Source organism: Oratosquilla oratoria, chromosome 6 (genome assembly GCF_046742065.1).
Source record: "Oratosquilla oratoria isolate Oo_2021 chromosome 6, ASM4674206v1, whole genome shotgun sequence".
NCBI lineage: Eukaryota > Metazoa > Arthropoda > Malacostraca > Stomatopoda > Squillidae > Oratosquilla > Oratosquilla oratoria.
This window is the reverse complement of record NC_134782.1, coordinates 41,601,242-41,625,754: the sequence shown is the minus strand read 5'-3', so window position 1 is coordinate 41,625,754 and position 24,513 is coordinate 41,601,242. Positions and strand designations below refer to the sequence as shown.

Below are 24,513 nucleotides of genomic sequence, written 5' to 3'. Positions count from 1 at the left end.
TAAGATTTTAAAGGGAATTGACAACATCAAAAGTGACAAAATTTTCACATTGAATGAGAATCAGACAAGAAACAATGGTCTCAAACTGTCCGGAAATAGATTCAATTTGGAAGTAGGTAGAAACAACTTTGCCAACCGTGTAGTTAATGAATGGAATAAACTTCCTGCACAGGTAGTGCAATGTAGTTCAGTTCGAAGCTTTAAGAATCATTTAGATAAATACCTAAGTAAGATGCTGTAATGATTATAATTTATGTTATATTATTTGTTTTTGTTTTGTTATAATTTGTCTGTCTGATTTTCATTTATTATTAGTTATATGTCAATTTATTATCATTTACTATTTACCTGTTTGTTTGTTATTCAACTATACCAATGCATTTATTTATGTATTTTAATTGTTATTTACATTGTTATAGTTTTAATTTATTATTATGATTTTTTTTTTTTTTTTTTTTTTTTTTTTTTTTGCATCCGACCTAGATATGGATCAAAAGGTCTCCTGTCGGCATGCTTTGCCTTTGTAATCCTTTGTAATGCAGATACGCAAACAAAATCTAATCTTGCTGCCCAACTTCATAGAATTTGTAGAAAATAATAATAATTTTCCTTTGTAAATTTCGATTCACATTTGTTCAAAATTATATCTATTTTTCCCAACACAAAGTTCAACCAAAATTTGGCTGTCATCTGGTTTATTATCAAATCAGTCCAAACACATTTTCACATATTGTAAGACAACACACGATTTCCAACCTAGGTCACTCTTACTCGTGTTTACTACTTTACATCCCAAACATGATTCAGCTACTTTTCGGATATTTTACTTTAAGAGGCCAGCGACGCAGAACAAACCTACACTAATTTAACACAGACAACACTATGAAAGTGGCAGTTGCTGAGAAGTCTATCGAAATAAATACCACATGTGAGGACGAAGCCTTTATTAGTACGACGTTTCATTTATTACAGCTTTTTTCAAGTACATAGTCGTTTCTTCAGTTCTTATTTAATGCCAGGTGTATTACGACTATATACTTGAAAAAGCTGGAACAAGCGAAACGTCGTACTAACAAAAGCTCCGTCCTCACATGGCGTTTATTTCAATAGACAGACAATACTAATGTTCCCTTCTTTTCAGATGGGTAAGAGGACCCAATGAGCGTTGCTGGCTGTTGTGGGACCGTGTTATTGACACTCGTGGAACAGTTGTTATTCTTCATTGGGACAGAATCCGTTTCCATTCAAATCTTATTTCTGATACTTTACAAGGTGGTTACAAATTTTGGTGCGTAGGGGTAGTTATGGTTGTTGATTTTTACTTTTCATTTTTTCTCTCTTAAAGTCTTTGGGTATGTGATTTTTCCATATAATCTACAGCGTTTAAACGAAATTCAGAATTTGCCTCTAATATTCTATCAGTGGACAAACTTTAATACGCAATTGTCGTTTTGTCTTTGTTTTCATTCTCTGGGGACGACGCGGATGAATACGCCCGTGGATGGGTTGATGGCGACCGTTGGGATCTCGAAGGTGAGAGGAACGGGCGTCTTGGAACAGGCTTCGAACCTGCAAATAATAAGATGCGTCAACGGCATTTCATAAATTCAAACGGTTACTAGATTATTTGCTCTCTCTCTTTCATCTGAACCTGACTGTAATATATAACAGTTCGACATATATCTTTCAGTGTCGAATAATTCATGCATTACAATTCAGTTGTTTTGTAATAAAACTGATTTTTGCGAACAAAATTGGTCTCATATAAACATGGAAATTTTATATTTTCATTATTTTCGGCATCACATGGGTCAGATTCGGGTGTCCGCAAGAGAGAAGGAGAGAGAGAGGCTCACCTGTAATGGAGCATGAGCCTAACCATGGCTACCTTAGCCTCGAGCTGCGCGAACCTCATGCCAATGCAGTTCCTGGGCCCAGCGCCGAACGGAATGTACGCCATTGGGTGCCTGTCTTTATTCTCCGGGTCGAACCTACAAGAGAATTTATTATATTTTTCATATTTCCATTTGTCTTCTATTTGTCCATCTATTCACTTATTGCGCATACATAAACTGGGTGGAACCTATAATGTTTATTATTATTACTATTTGAATACACAATAAATACATTAAAACAGTAAAAATAGCAATCAATCTGTGTCAGGCGCGAGTAAAATTAGTTGTCAGCATCATGGGGCAGAAACAATATTTGCACTGACGATATGTAAAAGATTGTCGGGATTTCTTGTAACCCTCAAATGGTGCGGTATAACAAGTTTCTTGCAATACTGTACGATCTCTGGGTAATGATGGGACTTAATACACATCACACACTCATAAGATTACTCAAGCGATAGTCACGAATTCCAGTATTCGTGAAAGCGTTCCACTCCGTGAGCTGGGCGTGATTGTGTGTCGCTTGAGCCACTTCATACAGGGCCGATTCTCGTCAACTGTTATGAGTTCATTTGAGCAGAAACGGCTTCGGTTACAACCTTTTTGTTTTCGAATCTCCTAATGTATACATTTGCGTCATATATTGAGAAAGTGGATGGCAAATTACGAGAGGCAAAGACAACACAAGTATAGGACACATTGCTGGTATGTTCTTGGAGATGTTTAGAATACTGTAAGCGAAATCTTTTAGCTATTCAAATTCACAACAGTTGACGAGAATCGGCCCGGCGTGAAGCGGCAGACAGTGAAGCGAAACTTGCTACGGACCTCTCCGGGTTAAAGACGTCGGGCTCATCCCAATACCGGTTGTCTCGATGGATCTGCCAGACGGGGATCATCACACTCATGTCCTTTGGAATGAAGAGGCCGTCGATCTGAAACAACAACAACAGTAACATCAAAATATAATAATTTTCTACAACAGTACCATAAATGATAATATAAGAAACAATAACACCAAGAATGAGAACATAATCAATAATGATAAATTATGATAATGGCGATGATCATCATCATATCATATGGAATAAAATGATAAATTGATCACTACTTTTGCATGATTTCTTCCCCATGGACCGCCGAACATACCACGAGGCTTAGATTACTTCACATTGGAAAGTTTCGATTACGAATACGAAAGTACAGCAATTGTTTAAGATATCACGTCTTCCTTTAGAATGTTCAAACTGATCACTGACGAATATTTGCGGGCCAACATTATTTTTTTCTTAAACATAATTTGTGTGAATATTTAGACAATTTTCATGTTTATTATTTTTTCCTACCGCCCTTTTCAAGTACCTTTGCAAGGGGGCGGCTCGTTTTGTTGACAAAAGTGGGAGTGGGGGTGGTTAAGAATCTGTAAGTTATAGCCGTGTACGAGGGGGAGGGCTGATATGATACAAAAGCCCCCAAACTATGACAAAGCATTTATATAACGTGAAAATGAGAGTAATTGCATGCCTACTACGTTCTCTTGATGTTATTGTATAAGGTTCGTGACAGGAGTATCGTTCATTTTTTGTTATTAACCCATTCAACTCCGATGACAAGATGTCTTGTCATTTGGTCAAATAAAACAAAAAATCATAAAACACCAAAATGTTTGATCAAACACCAGAAAAATATGACGTCAATCCTCGCTTCGCTGCGAGCGAAGCGAGGATTGACGTCATATTTTTCTGGTGTTTGATCAAACATTTTGGTGTTTTATGATTTTTTGTTTTATTTGACCAAATGACAAGACATCTTGTCATCGGAGTTGAATGGGTTAAGAAGGTAAGGATCCTACGCCAGTAGGTGCTGAGGAGCTGCGCTTTGAGGTCTGTTAGGGCAGGTAACAAAGTCACTGCTGGGAATCAGAAAGGAGTGCGGGATTCGAACCCAGAACTACACGAATGCGAGACCAGCACACTTTCGATTACACCACCTGCGTTAAAAAGAAAACAATTTTGCGCAATTGTATCAATATTGATTACATATATATATATATATACACATACATATATATATATATATTACATATATATACATATACGTACATATATATATATATATACATATATATATATATATATACATATACATACATATATATGTATATACATACATACATATATATGTATATACATATATATACACATATATATATATGTATATACATATATATACACATATATATATATGTATATACATATATATACACATATATATATGTATATACATATATATACACATATATGTATATATATATATATATATATGTATGTATATACATATATATGTATATACATATGTATATACATATATATATATATATATATATGTATATACATATATGTATATACATATATGTATATATAGATATTTATACATATATATATATATATATATATATATATATATATATATATATATACATACATTAGGGTGTTTCACAGTTATAGGGGTAAAAATTCAAATTCAACTGAGAATTATGAGCAACCTTTTATTTTGTTCCTTTTAACTAAAAAATCAAATGAGAAAAATTTGAAGAGCATCGGCCAATGGTATCATGTCGCGCAATTCATTTCAAGTTTTTCATGAGGCAGGATTTCGTCCGACAGGGGGAATTCCCTGCGGTGGGCTTCGACTACCTGAAGAAGGAACTGAAGTTGGTCTTCTGCCTTGGTCCTTCCACTCTTCGTGAATTCGAGGACCAGAGCCACCCCACGCTCAGCTGCATCGTTGGTCACAACCAGCCTCTCAACTCGTTGCAGACCAGCTTGATAGGAAAGGTTATCTTTCCAATTTGCCGGGTCCTTGTCAAAAAAACTTGTGTCGATGTTCATGAGTTCAAAGAATCTCTTGGTATTTTTAGTTGCATAGGAGGCCACAGTCTTGTCTTTCAATCCATTAGGAAGAGTCCTAAGACGGGGAGAAGTCTCTTCGGATCCGTCAACTGCCTTCATGTTTGCGACGAACAACTCCTCCTGAAGAGACAGTTCTTCATCAAAGAGTACCATACCAACGTTAATCTCAGACAGATACCAGAGATGGCGTGCCAGCGTCTTCGTTCCTGCCTTCCTAACGATCTCGTTGTCTTCCTCTTCCAGAGCCTTGAAAATGGCGATGTCATGACGGGGAGCACTGACGGCTGAACGTGCCAAGAACCAGGCACGAACGTAATGCTTGGCAAGAAAAATGCAGAAGTCACTCAGATTCTCCAGAATGCCCGATCGTGCTACACGGGAGGACGAGGGTCTTTGTTGTCGATGCTGAGAGAACTGGGGAAGGAAGATCCACATCTTCAAGCCATATATGGCCCGCGCCATCCATCGTGCTCGATGAACAGCCCCGGGTTTTCGAAAAGTGATGCTTTGGCAGCCATGTGGCACCCCTCCAAGAAAGACAATGACCAACTCAAGGAGCTCTCTGTAGTCGTCACGCGGATGATTAAAGTGTAGCTGATTTTGGCGGAAATTGAGGACATCACTGGCCCACGATGTACTTCGAATTGCATCTTCGGCTGTCCGATAGTCTGTTTTATCCACAGAAGGCCAAAACTCTTCGAATTGCTGAAAAATTGTGATATCAGGGCTCCGTGACACCTCTGGAACCAATGCAGAGAAGACCGCTTCTAGTAGAAGCTCCAAAACATGATGTCGACAAGCTAGATTCAAGAGATCACGTCCAAGGATCTGCTGCAGACGCAGACAGACACCGCCTTTGGGACCGGTGTTAGTGGCAGTCGTGTCGAAGCAAAGCGCTGCAATCCTCTCTTGAAGGTTCCATTCCTTGATGACGTTAACAATTGTGGTGGCTGCCGGCTCAGCTTTACCATCGGTGACCGGGGCAGCAAGCAGCTTGAGAACTCCTTCTCCAGAAACAAGAATAGGAAGGCGATCCATTACTTCTCCATTAGTTAGTGCGGGCATCAACTTCCCATCCCAGTGGACAGTCAGGGGAATTGTTGGAGAGAAAGACGCCTTGATTTCGGCGGCTCTTTCTTCACGATGTTTACTGCGATGTCTGTGGATTGTGCTAGCACTTAGACTGAGTTCTTTCACGTTTGACCCCAGGGCGGAGGCGAAGGGGACAAGTACCGTCACTGCTCCTCGACTGCTTACCTGGCTTCGATCAAGAGCTGCGGCGACTTCTGCATTAATGACGGCTGCTTTCCTACCTCTGCAAGATTTCTTGACTGGAGATGTACATGGACTTTGATCTAGGGGACTTGATGAAGAAGACGACGACGACTCATACTTAGTTTTCGCAAATCTTTCCTCGTATGCCTCTTTTTCTCGTTGCAATCTCTTCGTCTCTGTCATAATCCGTTTCCTTTTCCTTTCCTCTTTACCAACCCAATGTTGGTCCAATCCTAGCATCTTTCCTTCTCGTCGATGCTTCCTTTGAGCCTCAAGAAAATCGCGATCTTCTTTGATTGTCATCAACTGCATTGCATCCTGATGAGCTATGTCAAACAACTGCTTCAGCTTGACCTGAAAAGACGTTCTGTTCTCCACTGCCTTCCCAGACTCGGGATTTGGATTTCTTGAGGGCCGCATACTCATCGTGTAGTGTAGCTTCTTCACTTTTTTGAGGATGTGGCAATGATCGATTGTGGGAATACTGGCCTTTTCCCATTGCTCTTGAATTTTTAGCGTGGTTTCTCGTATAGCCTTAGTCAAGTTTCTGGGATTCCTCTTGCCATGCCATTCCAAAACCCTCAACACTTCTCCAGTGAGCGGAAGCATGTTTTGTGGTAACTCGTTCGTTGCTATATGTATTAATAAATGTTTGAGATTTAGATAAATAATGATAAATACGTACCCTTAAAATGTTATGTGCACTTCACAGAGATGAACAACTCACTGTTGTACAAGACAGGAGTGAACACGTTATGCCTCCATGAGTTCTGTATAGGTACTGACTTCTGTAGCTCTGCGCGACATCAAGATGTGGACTTTACAGTATAAAATTTTGCTAAAATAGTTTTCTGATGAAAAGGAACGAAATGAGAGGTTGCTCATAAAAATCCAACAAGTTTCATTTTTTTGAAACACCGTAATATATATATATATATATATATATTATATATATGTATATACATATATATATACATATATATATATATATATGTATGTAGAGACAGACAAATATGGAGGTGAGGTGGCAAAATGAAACGTTAAGGCTAGAGTATGGAGCTTTATTCAGAACCAGACGTTTCGACCTCTTGGGCCTTCCTCAGTGGACTGAATACAGAATAAGAATCAAAGTCCGTCAACAGCTTACATGATGATCTGACGACCCTGCGTGACCTCATCCCGGTCACGTTGTCCCCCCACACTCGCCGACCGCCAGTTGTGCGGACGTTTGAGCCCAGGACATAAACCCATAAGAACACAAGAACATACATACATACATACATATACACTGAGTTAAACACCACAGCATTGTCACAATTATTTATCTTCCTAATATTTTCAATTCTTCTCACTGTAGTTCTGACTTTGGGAGGGTGATAGAAAATCAATTGTCCAAAGTTCTCCATTTTAATAACAAATTTGACGTTTCGACTTCAAGGAGTCATTTTCAAAATAATTACATTTATCACAACACAATTACACAATATAATTATTTTGAAAATGACTCCTTGAAGTCGAAACGTCAAATTTGTTATTAAAATGGAGAACTTTGGACAATTGATTTTCGATCACCCTCCCAAAGTCAGAACTATAGTGAGAAGAATTGAAAATATTAGGAAGAAGATAAATAATTGTGACAATGCTGTGGTGTTTAACTCAGTGTGTATCAAGGAGAACCTGCGCCCTAAAGTACACTATATATATATATATATATATATATATATATATATATATATATATATATACACACACACATAAGAACACAAGAGGGATGTGAAATATCACAGAACATCAAATGCCCCAGTAGTTCAAATCGATGAAGAAAATAATTTGCCAAACTGGAAGGAAGCCCACGTTCTACATAGGAAAATGGGAAAAAGGAAAAGGAAAGCTTTGGAGGCTGCACACATTGCCACCGAGAAAACCACAAATTCTCGTAAGGGGTTTATGTCCTGGGGTCAAACGTCCGCACAACTGGCGGTCGGCAAGTGTGGGGGGACAACGTGACCGGGATGAGGTCACGCAGGGTCGTCAGATCATCATGTAAGCTGTTGACGGACTTTGGTTCTTATTCTGTATTCAGTCCACTGAGGAAGGCCCAAGAGGTCGAAACGTCTGGTTCTGAATAAAGCTCCATACTCTAGCCTTAACGTTTCATTTTGCCACCTCACCTCCATATATATATGTATATACATATAAATATATATATATTTATATACATATAAGTATATGTATATACATATGAATATATATATTTATAAACATATAAATATATATATATTATATACATATATATGTTATATACATAAATATATGTATATACATAAATATATATATGTATATAAAAAATATATATATGTATATACATAAATATATATATATGTATATACATATAAATATATATATGTATATACATCTTGTGAGATCGAAACCTTTATTAGTACTACGTTTCGCTTGTTACAGCTTTTTCAAGTACAGACATGACACACACTCTGAGCACATATAAGCCAACAGGGAAGGAACTGTTGGCTTATATGTGCTCAGAGTGTGTGTCATGTCTGTACTTGAAAAAGCTGTAACAAGCGAAACGTAGTACTAATAAAGGTTTCGATCTCACAAGGTGTTTATTCTCACAGTCTTGTCGGCTTTTGCCATTGTGATTCATGTATATACATATAAATGTATATATGTATATACATATAAATATATATATATGTATATACATATAAATATATATATGTATATACATATAAATATACATATGTATATACATATACATATATATGTATATACATATGAACATTTATATGTATATACATATAAACATATATATGTATATACATATAAACATATATATGTATATATATACAAATATATATATATATACATATAAATTTATATGTATATACATATAAATATATATATGTATATACATATAAATATATATGTATATACATATGAATATATATATGTATATACATATAAAAATATATATGTGTATACATATATATAAATATATGTGTATACATATAAATATATATGTGTATACATATATATAAAAATATATGTGTATACATATATATAAATGTATATATATATATATATATATACATGTGTGTATACATATATAAAATATATATATGTATATACATATAAATATACATATGTATATACATATACATATATATGTATATACATATGAACATTTATATGTATATACATATAAACATATATATGTATATACATATAAACATATATATGTATATATATATATATAAATATATATATATGTATATACATATAAATATATATGTATCTACATATAAATATATATATGTATATACATAAAAATATATATGTATATACATATGAATATATATATGTATATACATATAAATATATATATGTATATACATATAAATATATGTATATACATATAAATATATGTGTATATACATATAAATATATATATGTATATACATATATATATATATATATATATGTATATACATATAAATATATATATATGTATATACATATATACATACATATATATATATATGTATATGTATATACATATATATATGTATATGTATATACATATATATATGTATATACATATACATATATATATGTATATACATACACATATATATATGTATATACATATATATATATGTATACACATATACATTTATATGTATATATATATATAAATATATATATGTATATACATATAAATATATATATGTATATACATATAAATATATATATGTATATACATATAAATATATATATGTATATACATATAAATATATATATATATATGTATATACATATAAATATATATATGTATATACATATAAATATATATATATACACATATATATATATATACACAAATATATATATATACACATAAATATATATATATATATATATATAAATATAAATATATATATATATATATATATATATATATATATATATATATATATATATACCTTGTTACCTGTTTCTAGATTGTACTTTGTCTAGAGTTATCTGTTACTACCAAAGCAATAATAGAAAAGTTTGGGGGATTGAAAGGGGAGAATACAAAATATATGTGTGTGTGTATATATATATATATATATATATATATATATATATATATATATACACATATATATACATATATATACACACATATATATATAATATATATACATATATGTATACACAAATATATATATATATACACATAAATATATATATACATATATATATTATATACATAAATATATATATGTATATACACATAAATATATATATACCTTGTTACCTGTTTCTAGATTGTACTTTGTCTAGAGTTATCTGTTACTACCAAAGCAATAATTATGCTAGATATTCACCTAGAAAAGTTTGGGGGATTGAAAGGGGAGAATACAAAATATAATGATCCCAGTCTACAAAAAATGGGAGGGGAGGGGGGGTGTCCCCACAATCCTCCACTCAGACCGAGCCCTCTGCAGCAGTGCCTTACCTCTATGTCTTTGGCAGCTTCTCTGGTAATGAAAGTAACGATGGGCGGGTACATTCTCAGGCTCTCGCTGAAGACTTTGTCCAGGTAGGGTAGCTTCATTATCTGGTCGTAACTCACGGTATCCACAGATTTCTGTGGACATTGGGGGTGTGTGTGTTAGTGTCACTCAAAGTTACGGCAAATATTCACATGGCCACCGTGTCCATTTACAAGTGCTACTACTAATTTTGATAAGAGTAATGATAATAATAACGATAATGGTATAATAATGTTGATAATAGCTACAGAATTCGAGTATCATAGTTACTGAGGACATTAGTTAAAGAGAATGCTCAAAACTTATCTAACAATAGATTCAATTTGGAAGTAGGTAGAAACAACTTTACCAACCGTGTAGTTAATGAATGGAATAAACTTCCTGCACAGGTAGTGCAATGTAGTCAGTTCGAAGCTTTAAGAATCATTTAGATAAACACCTAAGCAAGATGCTGTGATGATAATTTATTTTATATTATTTGTTTTTGTTTTGTTTGTCTGTCTGATTTTCATTTACTATTAGTTATATGTTAATTTATTATTATTTACTATTTACCTGTTTGTTTATTATTTAACTATACCTATGCATTTATGTATTTTATTTGTTATTTACATTATTATAGTTTTTTTTTTTTTCGCATCCGACCTAGATATGGACCAAAAGGTCTCCTGTCTGCATGCTCCGCCTTTGTAATCCTTTGATAAAAAGTGAAACTATGATTTTTCGTATTAAATTCCCATGGTCCTTTTGAAAAGAAAAGAAACAAGAGAGAAGGAAGTCTATTGATCAAGAGCAAGGTTTGGTTCTGACTGAAACGAAAAATTCGATACTTCATAGAAACTTTATCAAAGACGTTTGAAGTAAACATTTCAGAGGACAACAGACCGCATGCATTCTTGGTGCTGGACACCTATTTGTTGGATCGAGGTGGATAACGAGTTCCCAAAGTCCTTATCGGTATGAGTGATAGCTAGTCATCATGAACGCGGAAGAGAGAACAGATCAATTTCAACAATAATTTGTCCTTGCATTTTTTTTTTCTAGAGATACATACCGTGCTTGGGAGAACTTGCGAAATAATTGTAGCACGACGTTTAGTCGCCCGCTCCCCATCTCTAACCACCACGAGCCCTCACAACATGTAAACGGCCAGTTATAGAAAACGGTATAAATTCATCGAACTCTTCCAATACAATTGAGATGATGCTGTTAAATAAATAAGAATCTGTGTAGATAAAAAACTAAACAATCCATTGGGAGTTGCCAATACAGTACAGCTATGTCGACCACGAAGGATTCGTTGACAATAACATGACGGATGTGCAAATTGAAACGTAATAGTGAATGGAAAACTGAAAAGAACATAAAACCTTACCTTTCAATACCTTCCATATTACTTATCGGTCTTATCCCCTACGGACCAGACACACAGCTTTATCTTATGACTGAAGGCCATTCCTACCCAATGTGTGTTGATCACTGTTCTCCATCACTCCGTTCTACTATTCTCTTTAAATATTTTCATAACCCCAATGAAATTGAGATGTTTTCCTAAAAAGAAAAAAAAGAAAAGAAAAAAAAAAACGGCAGTTACTCACGCCGAGACTTGAAGATATTTCTTTGTAGGCCTTTTCCTGAACCTCAGGGTGAGTGGCCAAGAGATAGGTGGTGTATGTCAGTGTGCTGGCCGTCGTCTCAAACCCTCCGAGCATAAAGACCCACGCATTTGCGATGATCTCTTCGTCAGTGAGAAGCTTCTTGGTCGGCTTCGGGGGGTTGGGCATCGGACTCGACTTCGTGGTGGCCTCGGCCTCGTAGTGGATCGACTCGGCAGCCTCGAGCATGAGCTGAAGAACGTCCACGTTCCTCTGGGTGAGGTTTTTCCTCCTGATGGAAATGACCGTTTTCACGTTGGACACAATCATCTGCGTCATACGACCAGAGAGGGCTAATCTGTTGCTGATGAAGGACAGGAGCTTGCCGAAGATGGGGAAATAGAGCGCCATAAGAATGGCCGGGTTGATGGCGTTCTTGAGGAACGCCCTGACGGCAGCGAAAAAGGGATCGTTGTTTTGATCCCACTGACAACTCGTCTTCATCGCCAGGGCACACTCACTGATCACGTCCAATGTGAGCCCCTGGTAAGTGGAATAAAACTCGATAGGTTCTTCCTTGTTGTTGTTGATTATCTGCAGGAGCGTGTCCACCTTCCTGTTCATGATCCCGGCCATCTGTTTCATCTTCATCATGGAGAACGTCGGGGCTAATACGGACCTCACGTCCTTCCACCGTTGATCTCTTAACCCCACAATCGTATCCATCACGGGCTGAGCTTCAATCACGAACTTTGGCCGGTTGGCGAAGTTATGGAACTCTTTGATGAGAATCTGTTTGATCTTGTCCAGGTCGAGGATGACCATCATGGGTTTCCAACCGACGTAGAATCCGAAGATGTCCCCGTATGTCTCCTTCCACTGGTTCATGACATCTGTGGCCACGACGCCCTTCTTTCGGAGCTGGTGGTTGTTCCCGTAGATGATATGGGGATCTGGCCCCGGGATGCCAAGGTCCTTGAAGGTGCGGTGGTGGCTCCTTCGCTGGTGAATCCAATTCCAAGCGTAGAGGAGGAGTGCCAGAGCCAAAAGAAGCCAAGTGGACTCCCGCGTCCACAGTCGCAGTAAACTCCACACGGGCTCCATCATTTGGCTGCAAGTAATTCTAAAAATTAATCAACCAAAGATCTGCTTAACCAAAACAAATATGCACATGTACAATCAAAATATATTAATGAACTAATAAGGGCTCTCCAATTATATAAAGGAACTAATGCAAAACTGACTAAAAATTATGAAATAATATAAATCATGAAAATACATTAGAAATAAGATATTTATGAAATATTAGTCAACAGTTTGTCATAAATACTATATATATATATATATATATACACACATAAATATATATATATATATATACACACATAAAAAAATATTTCTCTCTAAACCTTCCAACCTCCTACTCCGGAAATGAGTCATCACCGGAAATACTAACTCCCGGGGACACATCTGACTCAGACTCAGAGAATCTTTACGAAATATTACCAAGAGAATCTTTACGAAATAACGCTAAGAGAGTCTTTACGAAATATTGCCAAGAGAATCTATATACATATAAACGGAATTACGGAATTCTGACAAAAGAATCTTTACGAGATATTAATGAGAAAATATTTACGAAATATTGCCAAGAGAATCTTTACCAAATGTTAACAAGAGAATCTTTACGAAATATTACCAAGAGAATCTTTACGAAATATTGCTAAGAGAATCTTTACGAAATATTGCTAAGAGAATCTTTACGAAATATTGCCAAGAGAATCTATATACATAAAAAAATAAAGTTGATCAGTTTTGAAAATTTCCTGGCGTTTTTATGACCACCTTCCGAAATTTTATTGCCTTTATGATTGACCTAACGAAAAAGAGAGGGGGAGAGAGAGAGAGAAAGAGCGAGAGAATTTGACGACAACGTCGGGAGACTTTGACGACTTCTTTTGGAGACTGAAGGCTCCTTTAAGAGATTCTGAAGACTCCTTTAAGAGATTCTGAAGACTCCTTCGCGAGCGAAGCGAGCTACGCCGTAGGCCAAGCACACCTGGCGAAGCCAGGTCCGGGTGCTTGTATATATAGTAAATATATATACAATTGCATATACATCTTGCCAAATTCAACTTGTTTTAAGAATAGCTGCCATCGACTCAGAAAAAAATGTTGAATGTGTATCCGTGTATTACTACCTTGGAGAGCGCTGGATATATATATATATATATATATATATATATATATATATCAGAAGTGGGGAATATTTCAAAATACACTAAGATGATTCATACTTACATTTAGGGACAGATGTCCCCCAAATCAGGCTTGCCCAAAGTGGCTCGACAAAGAAACTGAAAAAAAAAATATTGCTAAAAAGAGACAGGCTTATAAGAAATATAAGTGCTCGGGTGCACCTAATGACTATGAAAGTTATGTATCAATACAGAGATTTAGAAGAAAAAAAAAACGAAATGAATATCGCTGATAAATCCAATGAATTCTATAGTTACATAGAGATAAAAAGGTTGTTAGGAATCACATTGGTCCACTATTATCTGCTGACGGTCAACTTGAATGTTTAAATGAAGGAATGTGTAATATTCTAAACAATTATTTTAGCTCGGTATTCGTAAACGAAACACCTCAAAGTGAGCTCCAAACCGAAACCTATGAAAAGTCTTGGGTAAACTTACTCACTACGGTAAATATAACAAAATAAAAAATTAAAAGGTGTATAGATAAACTCAAAGTTAATAAAACACCAGGGCCTGACGGTTGGCATCCAAGAATCTTAATGGAAATGAAAAATGAGATTGTTGTTCCATTAGAAAATATTTTCAAGAAATCCATCATATCCGGAGATGTCCCAAGAGAATGGCAAACGAAATTTAACACAAGTAAATGCAAGGTAATGCACATTGGTAAAAATAACAGTAAGTACGATTACAAGTTATTTGGAAATTCGTTAACAAAAGTGGATAGTGAAAAAGATCTCGGCGTAATTATCAGTAACGACCTCAAATCATCCAAGCAGTGTATTTCAGCCTCTGAGAAAGCAAATAAGATTCTAGGACTGATTGCGCGATGTTTTGACTTCAAAAGTCCATCACTCATTAGCAAGCTATATAAATCGTTAGTTCGTCCACATTTGGAATATGCTGTTTCCGTATGGTCACCGAATCTCATTAAAGACATTGACAGACTGGAAAAAGTACAACGGCGAGCCACAAAACTGATTCCAAATATCAAAGATAAATCATACGAAAATCGACTTAAAACACACGAATCTGTTTTCCCTAAAAAAGCGTAGACACAGAGGTGACTTGATACAGGTTTTTAAAATTCTAAAGGGAATTGACATCAAAAGTGACAAAATTTTCACTGAATGAGAATCAGACTAGAAACAATGGTCTCAAACTGTCCGGAAATAGATTCAATTTGGAAGTGGGTAGAAAGAATTTCGCCAACCGTGTAGTTAATGAATGGAATAAACTTCCTGCAGGGGCAGTGCAATGTAGTTCAGTTCGAAGCTTTAAGAATAATTTAGATAAACACCTAAGCAAGATGCTGTAATGATTATCATTTATTTTATATTATTTGTTTTTGTTTTGTTATCATTTGCCTGTTTGATTCTCATTTATTATTAGTCATATGTCAATTTATTATTATTTACTGTTTACCTGTTTATTTATTATTTAACTATACCTATGCATTTATTTATGGATTTTGTTATTTACATTATTAGTTTTTATTTATTCATTTATTATTATTGTTTCACACTAAAACTCCGTGGACTGTCGTAATCATGTATTTCAACCTGCGAGTATATTACAAATTAATATACATAAATCCACATTATACATAACGTGAAAATTATTGAAACCGTCAAACAAAACAAAGCACCTATACAGTTTACATTAAAATCAGAATGAGCATAATCCTCAAATTTCCTATATAATAAATGTTTTGAATAATCGCAACTACAAGGATAATTATAATAGCGTGTATTGTAGACATTAGTAACAAAATAAGAAGTTCAACATTCTTCTTCTATGACGGTATTATTACATGATTATAAATTTATTTGCAACAAGCTATTGTAAGCAAGTATTCCTTTAAATCATGTTCTTCTATACAAGCAATGTATTGCACTCAGTATTATTTTACGCAAACAGTCGTCCTTCTTCCAACGATAATAATAAGAAGGAAGAAGGACGACTGGTCCGGAGAAGTCAGGGCGGGGTTTTTGTCCGTCCCCAACTCGAAGTACGCGGAGGAGTTGGGACATATTCTCACAAAAGCGGGTGTGAGCGTTGCTTTCTCCACGGGTACAAAATTAGGAGAAGTTGTCAAGAATATAAATAAATCAGAAAAGGATATAGAGAAAGGCGCGATTTACAATATACCATGTGGTGGTTGTCCGTTAGGATATTAGGAGAGACGGGAAGATCAGTGGAGCTACGGACATATGAGCACAAAAATGACGTCAGAGCTCACAGAACCTCCAACTCGCTAGTAGTTCATTTAGACCAATGTGGTCATCTTCCAGATTGGAACAAGATCGAGGTGCTCCACAAAGGTCTAGAGAAAAAGAAAATAAAAATAGTGGAGGCAGCCTACATTACTTCCCACCCCTGCATCAACCATAGGGAAGGATTTATAAAATTAGCAGGAGCGGTAGGTACTCCGATTATCAAGGAGGTAAAAAGGACAATTGAGAACGGAGGGAGAAGTGACATGGTCGGAGTCACATGAAAAGTGTAGAGGACGGATGAGAGTATAGAGGGAGGGGAACACGGCAAGGATGGATTATATAAGCTGTTAATTTTCTGAAACTGTATGTACTTTGAGAATGCCCTGGTAAGGACGAAACGTCAGTGAAAAAAACTCCAACTGTTCTCTGTGTTTAACTCACCACCCTTCCACTCATTTGTCTTCCATACTTCAACACACACACACACACACACACACACACACACACACACACACACACACATATGCAAGGTAACCACTTAAGAAAAACAAACGGAGCAGAGCGCTTTCGTATAATACATCAGTGTAATTTACACTGAAGATGTAATATACGAAAGCGCTCTGCTCCGTTTGTTTATTTTCTTAAGTGGTTACCTTGCATTCATAAATCACACGTTCCTAGTGTTTTATGGCATATGTATGTATATATATATATATACATATGTATATGTGTATATTATATATATATATATGTCTCACTTTATCGTAGGTATGTGTGCAACAAAACCACAGAAATGATCTTGTCTGAAGATGTAATATACGAAAGGTCTTACAGTCATTTCGTTATAATTTCTCCTGTGGTTTTGTCGCATACATACTTCACAGTAAAGTGAGACTTCTGTATATATATATATATATATATATATATATATATACACACACACACACATATATACAATGTGTATAAACACACACACACACACTAAACTCTAAAGTGAGATAAAAGAAAAACAAGAGGACATGAAAATAAATTTAAAAAGGATAGTTACAGAAGAGATCTGAAAAAGAATAGCTTCCCATACAGGGTAATAGATATCTGGAACAGACTGAGTGAGAAAACTGTGTGCAAAAACGATCCAAGAATTTAATATCAAACTGGATGCTGAAAGATACAATAGCAGGTGACTACGAGCATAGGTCTCTTCCCGTAAAATAGAACTAGGTAAAACTAGGTAAATACATATGCATGCTCCAAAAAAGGTCCTTTCCTCCTTATAAGGGATGGACAGCCAAGTTATGCACCCACCCTTCACCCATCCCAAACGCACCCAGCACCAAGACTATTTCATTCAGTTCATCACCATGCAAACAACAAACGGTCAAGAGAAGCGAGAGACACGACTTCCTAACCGCCTCTTGGGCAACTTGATATGCAAAGCCTTCCTCGCGGCGGGCCGAGATCGCGATTAGGTGAGAGGAGGGTGTCCTCCGTCCATTGAGTTCGCTCACCGAAATTTCTTCACAAAGGTCAGGGTTTGGCACGCCACTCCCCCAGGCAGTCACGTGGCCAGGCACGTCCACGTGATAACCTGTCATGTACTAATGCCACATGCTTCCTTACAGATTTGTATTTATTCAACACTTATTTCGTATCTATTTATCTTGTTCTCGTATTTGTTCGCCTGCTTATATTTGTTTTGTTTATTTCTTTATTTTTCTATTATTTTTGCAGTACTAAGGACCCTCATTCAAACGAATAAAAGTGCCTGGCGTTTCAAACGAGTCGATAAAGTAGGACGTTAGTCACAAGACAAAGGACGAATGTCCTTTGTACTCACCCCGGATGAAACCAGCAAAGGCCCTCTACTTTGGCAGCAGCCAAATAGCCATTTCTTTCAAGTATGTGACCCACCCAATCCCCCCTGAAGTGAACAGACAAATTCTACTGGGAGGTGATGCTCCTTTCTGCATTGTTTTCTCTTGCTGACGGTTTCTTTAGTTCTAACTACTCTGATGTCTGCAGGCGCTCATAATCTCCAATCCGGATTTCAGAAAGTAAGATCACCTTCAATAACATTTGTCTATTGTTTGGAAGACTTGCTGCCTGTCTACACTTTAAATTTATTAGAATACGGAACTTCTCGACTATCCCCGGGGTTTACTTATTTTATTCTGCCCCCTCCCCCCCCCCCCCCTTTCGAACTGTTTCATGCATTTCTGCATGACGCCTTCACTCATGCCGAAACTGTCACAGTTCACATCAGGGAAGGGTAACCGTCCCTTAAACCAGCGGTTTTTAACCCTTGGGTCGTCAAGCCATAGGTCACCAAGGATTTGTGGATTTATTATTTTCCCAATATTCCTATTCAAAATATTATCAAAGTATTGATCCTGATTGAAGAATTCCAAAGTCACTGTTATCTAAGGTTAAACAAAATATAGAAAGCACAAGTATTTTATCATTTACATAAAAGATCGCAACCAAAAAAGGTTAAGAACCCACAGGCAAAAGGAAAATTAAAACCCTTTCATTTATCACATTAGAATAACCAATCAACAATAATTCATATTTATAATGAAATAATAATTAATATCTATAAGACGCGTCAAAGTCCTATCTCGCCTCAATGAACCGCAGAGGAGATGGAATCCTCTTATCTGATCGACTGATAAGAATCAGTTTATCTGGGAAAGATTATATGTTGAGTCATTGTGACAGGTTCGAGGAAGGAGCTGTAAGCGAAACAGGTCAGGAACAAACTCGGCCCTAGACAAGTGTCTTTTTCTTCCTCCTTCCTTAAAGATTATTCAATTCAATTCAATTCAATAAGTTTATTGTTGATCTTCAACAAAGGAGGGAGTTGAGTCTTGCCAACTAACCCCTATACATTTTATATCCAATTTGTATATTACAGTTTTGCTAAAATAAATGTTTACATAAAATATCACTCATATCCTTTACTGTATATTACAATATCACAGTACTGTATTTACCATCTGAAAGCATACATTGGATGTTTCTTAATAATTTTAGATGATATTATTATCTATGAAATAGCATATGAGCTCAAAGATTAAAGATTATATGTCCAGATTCAGTGTAGGCTTAGGCATCTCACACATCACTGCAAAATGTTGCTAACGACGCCGCAACCTGTTGTTTACGACGCCGCGACCAGTTTGTTAAGACGCCGCGACCAATTGCTTACGACGCCACGACCTGTTTACGATGCAGTGACCAGTTGCATACGACGCCGCGTGTAACCGTTACTAACCATCATCAACCACGCACGTGATCCACACACATGCGACATGGTGTTCGCCTTGAGCAATACCTATAATCTTTGCAAACCTCATCACTTTCTCAATCCAAAACACCTAAGATCATGACAGGATGCTCCCAGCGTCACCACACGAAGATGTCAAATGTCACCAGATACATTGAACCCTTTCTCATAATTACTCCAATTACATTACCGTAAGTTAACACATATACACCATATCTAACCACACCCACCAACTATACAACTAATCCCTATATAACGGAACTAACATCTATGGCTAGAATTGTTAGCTAACACATCTCACATGCGACAACCCACTAACCCCCTTTCTTATCGGACGGCTTTGCCGCCGAGGAGAGATCTGGCCAGGTCACAAGCCTGGCAGAGGAGACTCCCCAAGTCACGTAGCTAGGAGGAGGTAGCGTCGAGGTCAAGGCCCAGCACCAAGAGTGTTAGGTCAAGTGCCTAATTGTACAACGTGTAATAATCGCTAGATCACATTTTTGATAAAACGAAGAAGTCACCATCAAGGTATCTCTCGCCCTGTTACACGCGACCAGTTGATTACGACGCCGCAACCAGTTGTTTACGACGCTGCAACCAGTTGTTTACGACGTCGCGACCAGTTACTTACGACACTGCGACCAGTTGCATACGACACTGCGACCAAATGTATTGCGACCGACACATTGGTTTCTTTAGAAGCTCTCACATCGAGGCGACTAAAAGTGCGATTGCCTCGATCTGCGAGGTTTTAATGAAAAGTGTCAGTCTCAATGCAACTGGTTGCGTTGGTGTGCGAACTGCCTTAATGAAAGGGGAAGGGGATCATATGCCAGGGGACGGTTATTTGCGGGCAGGTATGGTCACCTTCCTCCCTTTTTATCTCCAACATCTTCAGGATGTGATATCATCTGGGTACTCGCCCGGGGTATATGTTCACTGTTGGTAACCGAATACAAAACCTCCCCGGGTGACAACTACCATCTCCCGCCGAAAACGGTCCTCAATTTCAACCCGGATTTGGCTCCAGGGCCTATTGACGTTATATTTATCCTACGACATTTTGAGGTTATGTTTTTCCAAAACATCACACGTGTCATTGTGATTCTTGACACAATGGAAAAAAAATTAGGTAAGGTTTTAAGTTAATAAAGGGGTTCCGAAATAGAGCAATTATCCCAGATCGGGAAAGGGAACCAATAAGAAAAAAAATCACTCCCGCCTTTGAAGCAACCACACCATTGCTTGTCTCCTTCCACATATTTTGACTTCGTGTGGAGGCGACCTGACTTCGGCTCTTCCCGAAGAGCTTTAAACTCGTTTCGTTAACCTCTTCGGCGAGGGGCAATAACAGCTACTAAAGGGGTGATTATCACATTGGGTTTCCACGACCTTCACCAGCGCCGACCGTCGAGTTCGTTTGAGTAAAAACGACTGTAACCGTTACTAACCATCACCAACCAACCACGTGACCCACACACATGTGACATGGTGCTCGTCTTGAGCAAGATCTGTTATCTTTGCAAACCTCATCACTTCCTCAATCCATAACAGGATGTTCCCATTTTGCAACAAAAAGATGCCAAATGTCACCAGATACATTGAACCCTTTCTCATACCTACCCCAATTACATTACCGTAAGTTAACACATACACCATATCTAATCATAGCCACCAACCATACGACTAACTCCTATATAACGGAAATAAAAACCATTGCCTAGAATTGTTAACTAACACGTGTCACATGCGACAACCCACTAACCCCCTTCATTATCGGACGGCTGTGTCGCCGAAGAGAGATCTGGCCAGGTCACAAGCCTGAGGGGACTCCACAGGGCAGTGCCGAGGTCAAGGTCAGGCACTAGGAGTATTAGGTCAAGGACCTAATTGTACAACCTGTATCGCCAGATCATATTCTTAATTAAACGAAGAAATCACCATCAAGGTATTTCTCGCCTGCATTAAGTCCCTTCTTATGTAGCAATCCAGACTGTTACAACGACTTCGGTTACAATATTTATCTTTCAAATCTCCAAATATCAAATTATCTTTCCATCATATATAGCAAACCTGAATAACGAACTAAGAAATTATAAACCTAGACGAATGTTAGACATAATGTTGAAATGTTCTTAGAGAAGTCTAGAGTTCTGTTAGCGAAGTCATATTCGAGTTATTTAAATGGATGTTGGAGGTAGGATGTCGGAGGAAAAAATAATCCAGTGTGATGGCCCCTACAGGCCTGACGAAGGGAGAGTGGATTACAACGTCAGATAACGCGAACAAGTGGGGATGATAAGGATAATGAAGATCTTTGCCGTCGTCGCACAGCATACGTAATAGAATTAATATTGAAATTAAGATTTATGTCCATGATGTTTATATAAATTTTAATACTATGAATACTGCTACTAAAAATGTTCGTAAATATAATACACAATAATAAGTTACCACTTATAATATTAATAATTGAATTGAAAAATTTATTGATAATTTACATCAAAAGGATGTAGACAGTATATTGTTCTTTCTAGCCAATTCGTCAGCCATTTCATTCAAGTGGATTCCCACATGTGAGGGTATCCATATAAATTGTACATGACAATTCCTTTCTTGTAATCCTATAACAATCTGTTTACATGCGTTTATTACATGGTTATCATTTTGTTTACTTCGAAGAGCTTCCAAAGAGCTTCTACTATCTACAAGTACATATATGTCTTTAACCATCGTTTTTACAAATTCTAATCCTTCATGGATGGCATGTAACTCAGCCTGTGTGGATGATATATTGTCACCAAGTCTTCTGCTAATTGTTTCATCAATATAACTGCCATTACAAGAGTAGTCTCTGATAAATACTCCACATCCTGCTCGCCCATTATTCAAGATAGACCCATCGCAGTATATGTGTACAGAATTCTTTTTAGGGAGTTCATCAATCTTCTTTAAAAAAAAAATCTGCTTTAGATATTCCGGATGCCAATCGTCTTTCTTCCGAGTTGTACAATATCTACTGTGATGCAGCTTTCCTGCCAGGGTTTAAACCTTTTATTTGCTTGTGGATGTTCGCAGTATGATAGAACCCCGTATTCCAACATTACTAAATATAATAACAATAATAATAATAATGATAATGATAATAATAATAGTAATAATAATAATTATAATAATATAATGACAACAGTACCACTAATAATGATAACAATAACAACAATATATTGCATAACTATGAGAAGAAAATAATTGTAATGTTGATGATGAAAAAGGTCTAGGAATATATTCATCAGACACTCGGAGCCCCGCAGCGGCTGCCAACGGTCCTCGGGCCTTCTTATTCGTCTCTCTTGTAAGAAATATTGATCTGCTGTGTATGATTTGTTAACGTGTTTCACTGTCACTGGCTTATAGTAGTAGGAAAAGGGGATCAGGTCTCCTTGCTCGTCTTACGTGAAAAGGAGGAGGAAATACAAATTTGATCGAGATCATAAGCCACTCTAAAAACCGAGTGTCAACCCCTCCGGGTACCTTACCCCCCCCCACACACACACACACACACACACACACACACAGTTATATATATATATATATATATATATATATATATATATATATATATGTATATATTATATATATATATATATATATATATATATATATATATATATAAAGTATGGGTGATGTTGAAGGTCACATAGCATACAAGATCCCACATCATGCGCTCGTCAGTGACGTCACTCCATGTACAACAATGTCTACAGGATACTTGAATTTCTTCAATTTTGGGAAGACACTTTCAGCGCAAAATTCAATTCATATGTTTATACTCCCTGCTTATGAACTGTCTATCCGACGGAAGAAATCTTCACATGCACGTCTCTTATTGTTAGCGGAATGAATTTGCCGCGCAAATAAGGTAAAACTACTCGTCGATTGCAGCCCCGCTATAGCGTCAACCTTGTGAGACGCCCACTTCATAAACAGTGGCGGCCAGTCTCCCAAAACTAGATTACAATTATACACAAATGACCCTATTAAATATTCATAGCTTACCCGAGATAGTAGCGGTCAGCTATATACAAGCGAGAGCGGTCCGTTTAGTACATCTACACCCTCGTACGATAGTTGAGGTACTGACTTGCGGCCAGGGAACATATCGCAGTCAAGGCCAAGGGTACACCAACTTGCACTTCGAATCTTCAACCAACACTCCCGCGTATTATGACATTCCCGGTAATTGGACATTAACGAAATGTTCCTTCAAGCAGGTTAAGGGATATAGTGATGGTTATATAGTTTTGTAAATATTCTCATGAGAGATCTGTGACGTAAACAAATGTTATCTGTGACGTAAACAATCATTGGTTGTGGGTTGACAATACGAACGATTCTGCTACGACCTGAAATGTCAACATATTCACTTTCAGCAAGTGACACCTATAAAGCAAACACCATTTGTGTTAAGCCTTTTGCTAATATTGACGACTTAAATACGTATGGTCTGG

General features: G+C 36.7%; 1 protein-coding gene across 2 annotated transcripts; it reads right to left on the bottom strand.

The window, feature by feature from the left end:
- Window positions 1–536: 536 nt before the first annotated feature.
- LOC143026442 (cytochrome P450 3A56-like) lies at window positions 537–24,250 on the bottom strand. Of its 2 annotated transcripts, XM_076186833.1 has the most exons (7): window positions 24,062–24,250; window positions 14,541–14,596; window positions 12,243–13,350; window positions 10,608–10,739; window positions 2,724–2,830; window positions 1,857–1,991; window positions 537–1,569 (listed from the first exon to the last, which is right to left on the bottom strand). In XM_076186833.1, the coding sequence occupies exons 3-7, from the start codon at window positions 13,344–13,346 to the stop codon at window positions 1,464–1,466; spliced, it is 1,584 nt and encodes a 527-aa protein (XP_076042948.1). In that variant the 5' UTR covers window positions 13,347–13,350; window positions 14,541–14,596; window positions 24,062–24,250; the 3' UTR covers window positions 537–1,463. The 2 variants fall into 2 exon arrangements, with proteins under 2 accessions (XP_076042948.1, XP_076042947.1); XM_076186832.1 differs by lacking the exon at window positions 14,541–14,596 and having other exon boundaries at window positions 24,062–24,247.
- Window positions 24,251–24,513: the final 263 nt, after the last annotated feature.

What these genes read in the sequence shown, in the direction of transcription:
- LOC143026442 (XM_076186833.1), bottom strand. Translation starts at nt 13,346, where the DNA reads ATGATGGAGCCCGTGTGGAGTTTACTGCGACTGTGGACGCGGGAGTCC. An exon ending in AAATATCTTCAAGTCTCGGC is followed by an intron (nt 10,740 to 12,242) that starts GTGAGTAACTGC and finishes CAATGTCCACAG; the next exon opens with AAATCTGTGGATACCGTGAG. An exon ending in GACGTCTTTAACCCGGAGAG is followed by an intron (nt 1,992 to 2,723) that starts GTCCGTAGCAAG and finishes ATTCTCTTGTAG; the next exon opens with GTTCGACCCGGAGAATAAAG.